The sequence below is a fragment of the Ixodes scapularis genome, unplaced genomic scaffold, assembly GCF_016920785.2.
Source record: "Ixodes scapularis isolate PalLabHiFi unplaced genomic scaffold, ASM1692078v2 PGA_scaffold2__306_contigs__length_199485367, whole genome shotgun sequence".
In the NCBI taxonomy this organism is placed as follows: domain Eukaryota; kingdom Metazoa; phylum Arthropoda; class Arachnida; order Ixodida; family Ixodidae; genus Ixodes; species Ixodes scapularis.
The window spans coordinates 88,862,561-88,877,100 of NW_024609857.1; the positions used below are offsets into that span (position 1 = coordinate 88,862,561).

Genomic DNA, 14,540 nt, shown 5'->3' on the forward strand with positions numbered 1-14,540 from the left:
GTTCCGCCCGTACCTGTACGGAATCCCTTTCCGCGTTGTCACGGACCACCACGCTCTCTGTTGGCTCGCATAGCTCAAGGACCCGTCAGGAGCCCTCGCTCGCTGAAGTCTTCGATTGCGAGAATTCGATGTAACCATTCTGCATAAGTCTAACCGCAAGCATAACGACGCCGACTGTTTGTCTAGAGCCACAGTCAAATCTTTTTCCGACAGCACTGACGACGACGATGACGCCCGTTTTCTCGGCGCAGTTACAGATACCGACATGGGAGAAATTCAACGGGACGACCCGGACCTTCGCGCCGTGATAGACCACCTCGAAGGTCAAGGAAGTTCAGTTCCGCGAGTCTTGGCCCGAGAGTTGTCAAGCTTCGTTCTGCAGCGAGGCGTGCTCTTCAAAAAGAACTTCGGAACCAGCAGCCTTGCCTGGCTGCTGGTTCCTGCTAGCGTGCGAGAAGAAATCTTTCAAGTATGCCACCACGACCCGACGGCTGGACAACTTGGCTACAGCAGGACGCTCGCCCGAATTCGTGACAAGTACGATTGGCCGAGCTCAAGAAAACGTTCATCCATACACACGGTCGTGCCATGAGTGCCAACGACGTTAGAAGCCCTCGACGAAGCCAGCAGGACTCCTGCAGCCGATATCTGCCCCGACAACGCCCTTCCAACAGGTCGGAATGGATTTACTTGGGCCGTTCCCAACATCGACGTAAAGAAACCGGTGGATTATCGTCGCGACCGATTATCTTACACGATACGCCGAGACGAAAGCCCTTACATCGGGAACAGCGGTTGAAGTCGCCAAGTTTTTCGTCGAGTCCATTCTCCTTCGACGCGGCGCACCTGAAGTGCTAATCACAAATTGAGGGTCATCTTTCATGGAACCGCGGTGTTCATATAACTAACGATCTCTCCTGGAACATCCATGTCGAATATATCACTAACAACGCTAATCGCTTATTAGGCAATCTCAGAAGAAACTTTTCCCTTGCCCCCTGTTTCATTTAAACTTCTCCTATATAAAATTTTAGTGCGCACCAAACTTGAGTATGCAGGCTCTATCTGGACCCCTGGCGTATCCCTGGCATCATCCATTAAATTCACTCAAAATCGCTCCGCATTTTTATACTTTCTAACTATCACCGTACAGCCAGCGTCGCCTCCATAAAAGCGTATCCATTTTTGCCCAACCTCTTCTTTCGTAAAAAAAGAATAGCTCGCCTCTGCTTATTTCACAAACTGTATCACTCTAACCCAGCACTTCGAACTTCATTATTTTAAGAACCATAATACATATCGCCGCGCACCGATCATCCGCTAAAAGTAGTAATCCCCTACTGCATCACCTCCACTTTTTATGCCTCGTTTTTACCCCTGACCTCCGTCGACTGGAATCGCCTTCCCGCACCCGTAGTCTTACTTACTGACGCTGCTGATTTTTAAACCGCCATAACTAGTGTTCTTAATAATGTTCCATAGCGATTCTGTACCTTGTGTTTTGTTTTTTGCGTTTTGTTTTCATTGTTCACTTTATATCGATGTATAATTCCACTCCTCTCTGTAATGCCTTCGGGCCCTGAGAGTATAATAAATGAAATGAACTTAAATGCAATAAAATGAAATGAAGAGGCTCTTCGGTTCAGTCACACCACCTATCGACGAACCACCGCTTATCATCCGCAAACCAACGGGCAAACGGAACGGTTAAACAAGACGATCGCCGACATGATCTCCATATACGTCGACGTAGAGCACAAGACGTGGGACGAGGTGTTGCCGTACGTTACGTTTGCTTACAACACAGCGGTTCAGGAAACCACGGGAATGACGCCGTTCCAACTGGCACACTGCCGAACGGTTAACACGATTCTCGACGCCATGCTGCCTCACGTGCCAACCGACGATGGCAACAACAACGCTCAACTGATATCTCAACGAGCGGAGGAAGCTCGTCAACTGGCAAGAATCAAGATTCAAGATCAACAGCGGGTCGACGGACGCCAATATAACCTTCGTCGCCGGGACGTCCTTTTTCAACCCGGAGACCGTGTGTGGGTGTGGACACAGATACGGCGCCGCGGTCTCAGCGAGAAGCTTCTGAAACGCTATTTCGGACCATATACAAAATCATCCGACGACTCAGCGATCTGAAGTGAGAAGTTCTTCCCGACGGAACGCGCCCATCTGGAAGACGCCATCCACGACCCGAGGTGGTGCACGTCGTCCGACTACAGCCGTATTACGAACGATAGAACTTTGGACTCTCGTCAACGAGTGAACTGCGGCTCGCAATTCTCCTGTCCTTTTGTTGTGGATTTGTGTTTTGGTTTCGTGCTGCATCGGGACGATGCGATTTTTTAAAGGGGGGAATAATGCCGCGCGCGCAGCTGACCAAGTAGGCAGCGTGCTCGTGGCCTAACGATTATCGCGCTTGCCTTCCACGCAAAAAGCCAAGATTCGATACCTGGTCGCGAGTGCACGTTTTTGTTGACTCTGTAATGTGATGTTCTGCTAAATTCAAAAACCGAGTTGCTGATTCGAGGTTAGAATGTTCTACACCGATTGTTCCAGAAGCCACGCCTGTACAAAAGAGCGAGCCGGAGTCAGTATCGCCCCAGCGCTCTATCCGGCTGTTACGCCGACATCGACGCGCACGACGCTCTATTGTTATCTTCTGTTTCCATTTTGTTTTGGGCACAAGTTCGCCCAATAAACGTTGAGTTTGTTTCAGTTTTCGTAGCCTCATCAATTATCATTCATGACAAAGAAATAAGGGCAAAATTTTCGTTTCCGAACACATTTAAAGGGAAGCTGAAACACTTGAAAAAAACAAGTTAGAGCTGAATTCTGGCGTGTTTTAATGCAGTGAATATGAATATCAGGTTCGTTTTCCCCGAAGATGCAACTAAACGCGAGAAAACACGAGAAACCTCCGACCACTCGTGACACCATAAGGATATCTTGGCCGGCAAGCGCGTGCAATTGCAAGCTTGCCAGGTATTGGACCTTTTCCAAATACCGACGGCACCAGGCGGTGGCTGCACGAACTAAAAATCGAGGAAGTGACCTACCTGCGCTACCAATCGATAATGGAACCTACGCTACCAGTTGCTTCCCTCTCTGAGCTGCGTCGCGTGCCCAACGCGACTTTAAAGAGGGAAATCCGTAGCGTCCACCCAAACGTCGTGTTTCTCTTTCCGTCCACTTTCTTTTTTTTTGTGTAACACGATTATATATATGCTGCAATTACCGTATTTACTCGCGTATAGGTCGACCTGTTTTTCAAAAATCGCCTCATCAAAACTGGGGGGTCGACCAATACGCGAATCCCGGTATTATATTTTTCAACTTTTTTTTTTTTCGGGGGTCCCGAAGTTAGGGGGTCCACCTATACGACGTATTGACCAATATGCGAGTGAATACGGTACGTGTTTTACTCGTCGATATACAGCCTCATTCCGAATTTCCTCGATTTTTCGTGCCGACTTCCACCGCTTGGCATCGGGCGCTCGCGCGTGCGCAGAACGCTTCTCGGAAAAGGTCCATTGGCGACGTGAGCGAACGAAAGCGTCGCTGTGTTCGATCCATCACAATTGGCCGAATGCTGACTATGACGTCAGCAAAGGAAGTCTCATCGACGGAAATAAGAGGAATGTAAGAACTTCGATTGAGACGGTATTGGCGGTGTTGCTTTGAGAGCGCTATGATTTCAGGCTTCCACAATGTCCATACAAACACCATCGAACTTTTTGTTCACAAGGTAATTACGTCACAAAAGGTAACCAAACGAGGGCGCCACCGAAACATCTCGCTGCTAATGCTTCCCTCGCATTCACACCAGTCGTGAAGTCTCTTTCTGACTTTTAGAGCGCAGCTCTTAGGGGCCCGTTTCCGGCTTGAGCGGCGTCGGCGTCGCCGTCGGCGTCGGCGTCGGCGTCGGCGTCGGCGTAACCGCGAGGTCACGTGACCCCCCCGAGGTCACGTGACCCCCGCCCCCGAGGTCACGTGACCCCCAGAAGTCACGTGACCCCCTGAGATCACGTGACCCCTTGAGGTCACGTGACCGCCTTGAGGTCACGTGACCCCCTAAGGTCACGTGACCCCTGAAGTCACGTGACTTCTGGGGATCACGTGACCCTCTAAGGTCATGTGACCCTTCAGGTCACGTGACCTCAGGGGCTCACGTGACCTTTGGGGGTCACGTGACCCACCCAGGTCACGTGACCCCCGAGGTCACGTGACCCCGAGGTCACGCGACCCCCAGAAGTCACGTGACCCCCAAAAGTCACGTGACCGCCTTGAGGTCACGTGACCCCCTAAGGTCACGTGACCCCTGAAGTCACGTGGCTTCTGGGGATCACGTGACCCCCTAAGGTCATGTGACCCTTCAGGTCACGTGACCTCAGGGGCTCACGTGACCTTTGGGGGTCACGCATGCTCGGGAGCGCATGGCTGAGGTCACGTGACCTCAGGGGGTCACGTGACCTAAGGGGGTCACGTGACCTCAAGGAGTCACCTATCCCTCAGTACGCTTCCATCTTCCTCCTCAAGAGCTGCGCTCTAACCGGCGTTACAGGGAATTGTAAACGGCTTTCATTTTTTTTTAATATTAAAAGTGCGCGTGTATAGCTTTGATAGGCGCTGTAGATGTGCGAAAACCGGTACTCCAAAAACTTTTAATATGACGTCACGCCCCGGGAAGCAGTGGCTTCAGTGGTACTTTGAAAATTACTTTCTGCAGCCTCTGTGCACCAAATTGAAAAATAATCTCGAGATTCGTGATCCTAGAGGGCAAATGGAAACGATTGAAGTGTTTTTCCTCAAAGTTTTGAAAATGGGTCTCCTGCGTCGCCCAGGGCTGCAAAAAGGGACTTGTTTTGGGTAGTACAAATTTGAGCGTCTCAAACTGTCACGCTTGCAGAAACGCGCCAGCGCTCGTGCGGAACGCGAGGCAAGAAAAATACAAAGAAACAACAAAAATTCGGACGCCCTCGAAGCACAAGTCAAAGCTAAGACGCTGAGAGCGTGAGTCAAAAGACGCCGTTTCACGCGGGCAAAAGTAGAAATAAAAGAAAAAAAGAAAGCAAAAAAAAAATGAAAGTGGAGCGATAGAGATGTTCTCACGTCACCTAACCGGAGATAAAAGGCGCGTACCCTAGCGCTGGTGGCATGATTTTGGCACTATCGATTGCCTTACGGCGTTGAATCTATCCAATTTCGGGCGCCCAAATGTGTTCTTCCGTTCTTCAGCACCACACAGAAAAAAAAAAAATAAAGCTCAACCAACGTTCTGTAAGTATTGCGAGGCTCAATCGGGTGAGCTTGTACTACCCAAAATAAGGGCACCACAATTCGTTCAACTTCAGCGCAGGAGGCCTATATCAAGGGTGCGCGTCTATAGCTTTGATAGGCGTCTAGATGTGCGAGAACGCGTACTCCGATAACTCCTAATATGACGTTACGCCCCGGGAAGGAGTGGCTTTAGTGGTACTTTGAAAATTAATTTCTCCTGGCTCCGTGCACCAACTTAAACATCATCTCAAGATTCGTGATCTTGGAGGTTGAATGAAGACGACTGGACTGTTTTTCCTCAAGTAGAGAACCGCTTCATGCAGTTTCCATTTAAGCACCTGCTCTTAGGGGGTATTCCCTGGACGCCACAAGGGCGATGTTTAAAGCGCATGCTCAGAACGAGTTTACATTAATAGGCTGCCAAGGCCGGCTATCTTGATGGTGCGGAATGTCAGCACCATCAAGACGCCCACGACGCTCTATTCCTTGGTCCGTTCAAACGTTTGGTTTCTTCCACACACACACATAAGCAAAGTAATTGATCCAACAACCTTGTCATACGCGCGTTACACTCATAAGTAAAAAAAACTGTTTTGACCATTGTACACAATTCATCACTACAAAGCATAATAATAAGGTTGAGATTCTTATTTAACATACATGCGACTCATATAATCGACGCCCACATTTTCACAGCCCTTGATATATTCGACTGTAAAGTCGTACTCTATGAGCGTCAAGCTCCAACGTAGCACACGGCTGTTGGTGTGGTTTGCGGAGTTTATGAATAATAAAGGCTGATGGTTGCTTTGCAGAATGAATGGTTTCCCGTACAAGTACATACAAATTTTTTTAACTGCCCATATCAGTGCCAGGCCCTCTCGCTCTATCGTCGAATAGCCGGCTTCACGAGGTAGCAGTTTGACTCGCGTAAGCTACAGGATCGAGTATTTTATTATGCCGCTGCATGAGAACCGCCCCCACGCTTGTAAATGATGCATCCGTACTAAGCACGGAAGATTCAGAAGAGTCTGTCGACCTTAAGATGTGTCGACTGGACACATCTTAAGTTTCTCAAAAGCATGTTGTTCCTTTTCCCCCCAAATCACTTTGTTCGGAGCCCTTTTTCGTGTCAACTCTGCTAGCGGTTGTGAAATTTCAGAGTATTGTGGAACGAAATTTCTGTAGTAGCTTGTCAGGCCAAGAAACGAGCGGACACCCTTTTTTTGTCTCGGGTGGCTTGGAAAATTTAATCTTTTTTAGCGTCTCGATTTGCGGTCACAGGAGGTTATGTCCAATGATGTGACCGAGGAACTTGACTGATGCAAAGCCGACTTCGCTTTTTGTTGGCCGTATCGTCAAACCAGCATCTCTCACCCGCTCAAAGGATGACTTGAGTGTTTCCAGGTGCTCTTCCCAGTTTTCTGTGGCAATGAGGAAGTCGTCAAAATAGTGATAGACGTTTGGCAGGCCTTGGACCACCTTCCTCATGAGCCGGATAAATACCGCCGGTGCGGTCTTGATGCCAAAAGGCATAAATCGAAACTGGAAAAGTCCGGAAGCCGTAGGGAAAACTGTCATATGCTTTGATCCTTCGTGCATCGGCACCTGCCAATAACCTTTTGAAAAGTTGATCTTTGAGAAGTATCGGCTGGCCCCCAACTTAGCGAACATCATGTCCACCCTCGGGATGGGTTCATTGTCGGGGACGAGGACCTTGTTCAATTGCCTGAAGTCAATGCACAGCCGCATTGATTCATCCTTTTTCTTTATTAACACTATGGGATATTGGTACGGCAATTCGGAGGGTTCAATTATGCCCCGCTCTAACTTTTGTTGGACTTCCTCCTGCACCGCTTCTTGGATAGCGAACGGTATCGGGTATTGCTGTACTCGAATAGGAATGTCGGTGCTGGTCTTCAGTTTGCACTCCACCAGGCGGGCCTTTCTTTGGACATCTGTGAAACTTTTCTTGTGCGCAGCCAAGGGGATAGAGACCTGCGCTTGTTCAGAAGCTGTTAGGTCGTTTGAGACTTTCACATTCTGGTGAGTTTCCTTCTTGTGGAGTGTCACAGAAGGTATGTCCTCTTCCTCTACCTCCTCGTGCTGAACCGCGCCTGAGGCATGCTGGGGTGTTTGGTTAGAAACAGGTCTCTCTTCGCACTTTTTCAGCATGCTAATATGGAATAGACTGGTTCTTGCTCCTAGATCAACGACGTAGTCGATGTCATTTCTTCTCTCCAAAACCCTGAAGGGGCTTTTCCAGGTCAGGATCAGCTCGTTGTTACCGGAGGGGAGAAGAAGTAAAACCTTGTCTCCAACAGATAGCTGGCGTACCCTCGTCCTCTTGTCGTAGTACTTCTTCTGTACTAGCTTCGCCTTTCTGAGCTGCTCCTGTGCTATCCGGCAGATGTCTTCTAAGCGCTAGCGGAGCTCGACCATGTAGCCGTGCGAGGTTTTCGTGTTTTCGTCAAGGTGCTCTCCTGTCCAGACTTCCTTTAATACGACCATCGGTCCTCGGACGTACCTGCCATACAGGACATCAAATGGTGCAAACCCAACACTGGCCCGCAGCACTTCGCGATACGCGAATAGTAGTGGCGCCAATATCGGTCCCATATTTTCGGGCTCTCTTGACACATTCGTCGTATCATCTGTTTCAGTGTGCCATTAAACCGTTTCACGAGGCCTTTGGCCATGAGATGATAGGGCGTGGTTGTAATCTGCTTAAACGAGAGGAGACGACTAAACTCCTTCATGAGTCCGGATGTGAATGATTTGCCCCGATCGCTGATGATTTCTCTAGGAAATCCCACGCGGGAAAACATCTCGAGGAGAGCTTCCGCAATCCTCTCCGTCTCAATGCTTGGTAGGGCAACTGCATCAGAATAGCGGGTCGCGTAGTCCACCATGGTTAGTACGTAACGGTTGCCCTCCTCTGAGGCTGGTGACAGTGGTCCCACGATGTCAATTGCTACCCGTTGAAAAGGCGTCTCGAACACGGGCATTTTTCCCAAAGGCATGCGGCCTACCGAGTGTTTTGGAACGGTTTCTTGGCAGATGTCGAATGACTTCACAAACCCCGTGACATCCCCTTGTACCCCTAGCCAGTAAAACTCCTTGAGGACTCGATCTGTCCTTCTTTTGATTCCTTGATGTGCATATAGTATTCTTTCGTGTGCCCTTTTTAGAACGAATGTTCGGAGGCCAGTTGGGAAAACGAGTTGTTTCATTTCCTTTTGTGACGGAAGTATGTACCGTCGAAAAAGAATCCCGTTCATCAGCACGAACTCGATGTCGGCTGATCTTGAGGCAACCTTGCTTCCCACTGCTTCAAAGCATCTTTGGAGTGTAGCATCTTGCTTTTGCTTGGTGCTTAGCTCCGCCGGGTTGATGTCTAGTGGATTTATTTCTGCAACTGATAGCCAGCAGTTTTCGCCGAAGTCCGCATAGTTACGACACTAGCCTCAAGCTCGCCTTTCTGGTCTTCGGAGCTCGATGAGGAGGTCGTCCCTGCCCAAGTTCGTTATTTGCCTAAGATTTTGTCTTTTTCTTGGGGCGTTTCTTGCAGGGGAAGAAACTTTTGGTCTGCTCACCACTTGACACCAGGAGCAGAAGCATCCCGTACGCCATCGATATCGCCCAAGACGACATCATAAAGCGGGCTTTCCATGCAGGTCGCCCTTACTCTGCCCGTGAAATAAGGAGAGCCGATGTCCACCTCCGCTTCAGGTAGGCATCTAACAGTCCGGTCAAGAAGTTAGATCGATCGATTCCTTCCTGTCAGTTTGTCGTCAGAAACTAGGGATCGCTTTACCATGACCGAGTTGCATCCTGAATCACGCAATACAATGACAGGTTGTCGTTCAACCAGTCCTTCAGCCGTTGGCATGCCATCTCTTTGAACATCGACTCTTCTTTCATCCACCTCTGCTTTCACATTTCTTTTAAGGGAATGGCTGACCAAACAAACTTTCCCAGGCTCATTCTGAGGCGCCAGGGAACACAATGCTTGTCCACCCGCGTCTGTCTTGTTAGGGCAAGACTCTGCTTTATGCCCGTTTTTGCGACATTTCCAGCAAACAGTCGACTTTGGGTTGGATCCCCTTGACTTGGACCAACAGTCTGCTGCACCATGACCTTGTTTATTGCAAAAAAAAAACAAAAAAAAAAACACGCGGGTCTCCCCGTTGCATTAGAAGGCTTAGAAATCTTCGCTTTCCCCAATGGCTTCGCCTCTTGGTCCTTATTTGTTCTGCCAAGATGGACTAGTCCTTGAGCCTCAAGATAATGATCGGCAGCCCCTTTCCCTGAAATAGATGGTCAGTTTTTGGTGACATCTCTTAAGAAACTGTTCTGACACTATTTTGTCCCGGAGTGCGTCGTAAGTACGCTCAGTTTTGACCATTTCTTGCCAATGGTCAAAATATCCCAACAGACGACCAGTAAACTGTCTGCCTGTTTCTGCCTCCTCTGGTCTTGCCTCTCTGAACTTGGCCCGGTACCCTTCTTTCGTATACCGAAATCGTTGGAGAAGAGTCTGCTTAAAGGAGCGATGCAACAATTTTTGTACTGTGCACAAATACCTCTTAAAACGGATCCCTAACGTTAATGACCTATGAAACACGCGTTCGTTTTTCACCCCACGCAATATAAGTCCCAGAAAAAAATGTAAGAAAAACGAGCAGCGTTCACCCCCTCAACTCGCAGCCAGAACAAGCGGCCACGTGATCTGGAGCCGATTATATGCCGCCAGTGTTGATCATAGCCACGCGCTGGGGTTGGCAAAGCGCAGGACACGCGCTGAGTTCCAGACATTGTTATGGCTCGGCTGTTGTCGTCGTTGCAGCGATTGGACACGGGTCACTACCCGAATGCTTCTCGAGCTAGCAATTGTCACGAGCCCAAGTCGAGTGCCCACGCTATGCTCGAATCTAATCTATGAACCGCATTCAAATATCGTCACTTGGGTGTACTGCGATCCCCGAGTTACGTCATCAAATTTTGCAAAGGAGAGATTGAATGAAAATGATCGCTTTTGTCCTTGAAATTACGCCGCCACAAAGGAGTTTCTTGGCCAATGGCGTTGCGTGTGAGTATCCTTGAGTCCCAGGTGTGCCAGTAAGCTCTTGTAGAGAGAAAAACAATCCAGTTGAATATCGATGCACAGCTCCTTTAAGCACAGTGCAGTTTCTAGCAGCGTCAGCAGCCACGCGTCCGACTACACTTAATGCCTCCTCTGTCAAGCATAGACTCAGGGACAAGGCCCATTTATCCTGTGGCCACTCTTGGCTCGTTTCCACCCGCTCGAATCGTTGGATGTAGGCGTCAAGCTCGTCGCATTTCTCATTGAAAGCGGGGATGACCTTGTGTGGGCTCCAGTACCCCTGCGCAAAGCCAGCAGGTGTACCCGCACCAGACGCGTTCGGAATTCCCTCTACTGCACTTTCTTGTCGCTCCTGTAATCGTAAACTCGAGCTCCAGTACCGCGCGTTCTGGCTCTAGGCGCGCACGAGTAAGAGCCTAGAAGTTCTAAGCGAGCCCGAGCAAGGGCTTCTGCTTGTTTAGTAGCCTCGCGTTCTGCTGTACGCTTGTCCCTCTCGCGCGCTCGCTCTTCATCCATTCATTGTTTCAAAGCTGCCCCGGACAACCCCAACTCCTTGCCAACTTTCATTAATTTCTCGGTATCTATTCTCAGCCGTCGCACCGATTCGCAACGTGAAGCTCTATGGCGTGTCAGTTAAGAGCAAGGTCCTGTCGCGGACGCCAGATATGTAGTGGACCGTGTTCACGCTTGCGTGGGAGTGCGACGCGAAGAGTATGGACAAAGAGGCGACATTTTTGGGCCAGTACAAAAATATATTAAAGCGTTAAATAACTAAAGAATGAGCAAATCAAAAAAAAAAAAATATGGGAAAATCTAACACTTAAAGGGTAATTAAAGAAGAGTACGTCACAGTGCCCGTGAAGCGGGTCTGAGTTCTGATCATGGTTGACTCTCCGAAGTCTTGATGCCAGGTAGATTGGCGCGTTGGGGCCGGGTAGTGGACGACGGGATGGCTTGAAGAGTGTGGCTTGAAGTAGCGACAGGGCAGCCTCGGAGGCCCGCTCACCAGGCCTGTATTTGTGGACGACGAACTGAAGCCGTGCCGACCACGCCTATCGTTGCGGGTCGGTTTTTTCGTCCACCGGGCCCTGATCGCTTGTCCTGTACGGTCGGCTCCTGGCTTCCTTCTACCTCTTCTTTTTCCACCACCGGCCACTCGCGCCAAATTTTTTCCGTGCACACAAACACACAGTCAACCAGCCACATCAGCATTCATCCTCGTCGTTGTCTTCTTTTTTTCTACATTGAAATCCGAAATCACCACAGTTGCATAAGAACTGTGGCAGTTCGCCGTCAGCACGCGTTCAGCAGTCGTGCATACAGCCATGGCCGCCGCAAGTGAATACCTTTTATTGACGACGTGAGCACTCGAAAGCATCACTAAGATTGGCCTTCCACGATTGGCCGAATGCTGACGATGACGTCTGCAAAGGATTTTTTATCGATGGAGATAAGGGTAATGGAAGAACTCATTTTGGCGGTGTTGGCAGTGTTAATTTCAGAGCGCAATGATTTCAGGCTTCAATCACGTTAATTACAAACACCGTCAAACTTGCTGTTCGCAAGAAAAGGACGTCACGAGAGGGAACCATAAAAGGGCGCCAACAAAACATCTCGCCGCTAATTGGTTGTATTCACCGGCGGCCATAGCTGTGTGCGCGACTGCTCGAGCGCGTGCTGACGCGAGCAGAGTTCTTCTGCAACGCGCATTTCTCGCCATCAAGACTGCCGGTCTTAGCAGCTATTAATGTAGGATATAGCTCTGGGCATGCGCTATAAACATCGCCCTCAAATATGGCGTCCAGTGAATACCCCTGTGTTTCTGAACTCATTGTGCGTCCCAATTTTTGAAACTGTAGCGCGTTCGAATTGTTGAGAACGGGAGAGATTGTGCGAACGACCAGCGCTTAGGTAAAAACGCTCTGCTTAATCTCGTGCCGTCGGCTCGTACCGATAAGTAACGTCGTCGTCCTTTATCGGTGGCGAAAGGCCGATGGACCGCTACAAAACCATCGCCCTAAATTTCGGCTCGAATGACCTCGCTGCACCCTCAAGCAGCTTAGTTAGGTGTTTGTACTATACATTAGGGTTGCAGGCAGTTCTAATCTTACCGCCTTCGTTGTTGTGAAGAGGGCCTCACACCAGTGTACGCTGACGAAGCTACCAAAACGCAGGCTGCCTTTTACTTCGGATTCCTTATTTTCTGACCTTGCGGGGGAGGTGTTCGCTTACCAGGGAGCCGCGAGCCGCACCTCGACTCGCGCGACACACAAACGGATGTTTGACCAGGGAAACCCGACTCACTCTGATTTCAGTCATGGCACCGGGGAAGCCCATGTCAACATGCTTGACTCCGCGAATGGACGGAGAGCAGATGATGGAGCAGGCCTCCGACAGGCCGTACATGTTCATCAGGCATTCGGTCCCTTCGAAAACCGACAGCGCCTCCTCAAAGAGCTCGGCGCTCAGGAGGCTTCCGCCGACCCCGATCCTTCGCACGCTGCCGAGGCGGGTTCCCGTGCGCTGCATGACCTGCACGAGGGCTTGCAGCCGCGACGTGAACAAAAACATCGACGTAATCTGGAAATAAAACACGCAAGACGAGCATGCGCCGTCAAAAGAAGAGAAGCATCACGACGTGCGTGCAAGGAGAAAGCCATACAAAAATATAAGCTTCAGTATCTTAATTTTCCTCTTTTATAGGACAAAAACAAAAAGTTCCTCCCTCCCCTCTTCTCTTGTGCTGGCCGTAGAGCTGTCGGGATGACCTCAGATTCAAAGCATGTACAGTCGCGTTGCAGCAGCTGTGCCTGGGCGCCGCCACAACTGACCTTCAATTTTTGTTTCGTCGTATTCCATTTTCTTCACTTCGTCATGACCATAGCAGGCCAGGTTACCCTGCATTGACCTTTCTAGAGGCTCGTCAATACCCGTTTCAGTGGCTCGGTATCTCCGTAAGACAAGGGAAGGTCAGCGATGGCGGCTGTAACCTTGGGCGTGTGGAAAGCGTCTATAGTTCTTGTCAAGACACTCACCGTCGCTACCTATCAAGGGTCCTAGACGGGCATTACAAACGAGGCTTTCGCGGCATTCAGCCGGTGCTCTTTGCTAATCGTTTAATTTGTTTTAAAATTCCTTTTCGTGTCTTTTTTAACAAGATATTGATGGTTTCCTTGTAGTACCCCTTTACAGAGGTACTCCGGCGTTTTCATCATAGTTAATGACTTGTGTGAAAATTTGGTAAACACAACAACAGACATCGCTGAAATAGTAACCCAAATATTGGGCCCAAATAAATAGTTTTTCGCGAAGTTATTGCATTTAAAGTTTTGGTACTCGCAGTGTTATTCAAAGTAAAAGTCTCTACTAGCAACAATAAAAAAGTGACGTCGGCAGGATGCAGGGTTCGATCTTTTAACTGTACACTTTGTTTCCAACTGATTACAAGCAGCTTCACTGTGTCACATGAATGCCTTGGAAGCTCGCTCCAGCACCCACGCAGCAGCACGAAACAAAAATGATCCGTATTATTCATTTTTAGACATCCCTTTCAACCTGCAAGCCTGCCTTCCCCCGACGTCTCGAGAATGAAAGCGCGGGCATATTTGAATGACGGTTGTTGGCATCATTTTCACTTGCCGATTTCATAACTGATCTGAACTTCGTGCCACTAAATAGCATACCGGATGGGATAAAGGCCGGCGATTCCGAAAATATAGTTAGTTGGGTAGCTCAAAAAATCGCCGGAGTATCCTCTAAAGGCTTGCCCTGCTATTCTTACCCTGCAACAGACTATATTCCTTTACTTTCAACCTGGAGCTTGCGTTCCATTGTACTGAGTCACGTTTCTGTGAAGGCTTTCAAAGATCCCAACCCTATAAATAATGTGTTAAAAGACTTTCAGCATTTCCACTCTGGTGAAGAAGGAAGAGCAGCGGAGCTGTAGCTTCAGTTCTCGGCGGTGGCTTTCCAAGCGAGCGATTTGCTCTTCTTTCACAAGGGATTCCCTTGTGAAAGAATCTAAAGCGCTCGATGCAGTTGAACTTTAGGCGTTAGCGGCCTCGCGGCGGTTGCGAAATCATTCGCACTGCTGCGCACATCGCCGCTCGTTCCACTCTGGCTCTTCTTCCTCCGAAGA

At 49.3% G+C, this 14,540-nt stretch overlaps 1 protein-coding gene across 4 annotated transcripts in view; it reads right to left on the reverse strand.

Moving 5' to 3' along the window:
- LOC8052424 (4-coumarate--CoA ligase 1) overlaps positions 1 to 14,540 on the reverse strand; it is a 75,971-nt gene that overhangs the window by 12,500 nt on the left and 48,931 nt on the right. For all 4 annotated transcript variants that reach the window (XM_029969087.4, XM_040205972.3, XM_029969089.4 and 1 more), the window contains exon 7: positions 12,707 to 12,982. In XM_029969087.4, the coding sequence (XP_029824947.2) occupies positions 12,707 to 12,982 (276 nt within the window). The remainder of the gene's footprint in view (positions 1 to 12,706; positions 12,983 to 14,540) is intronic.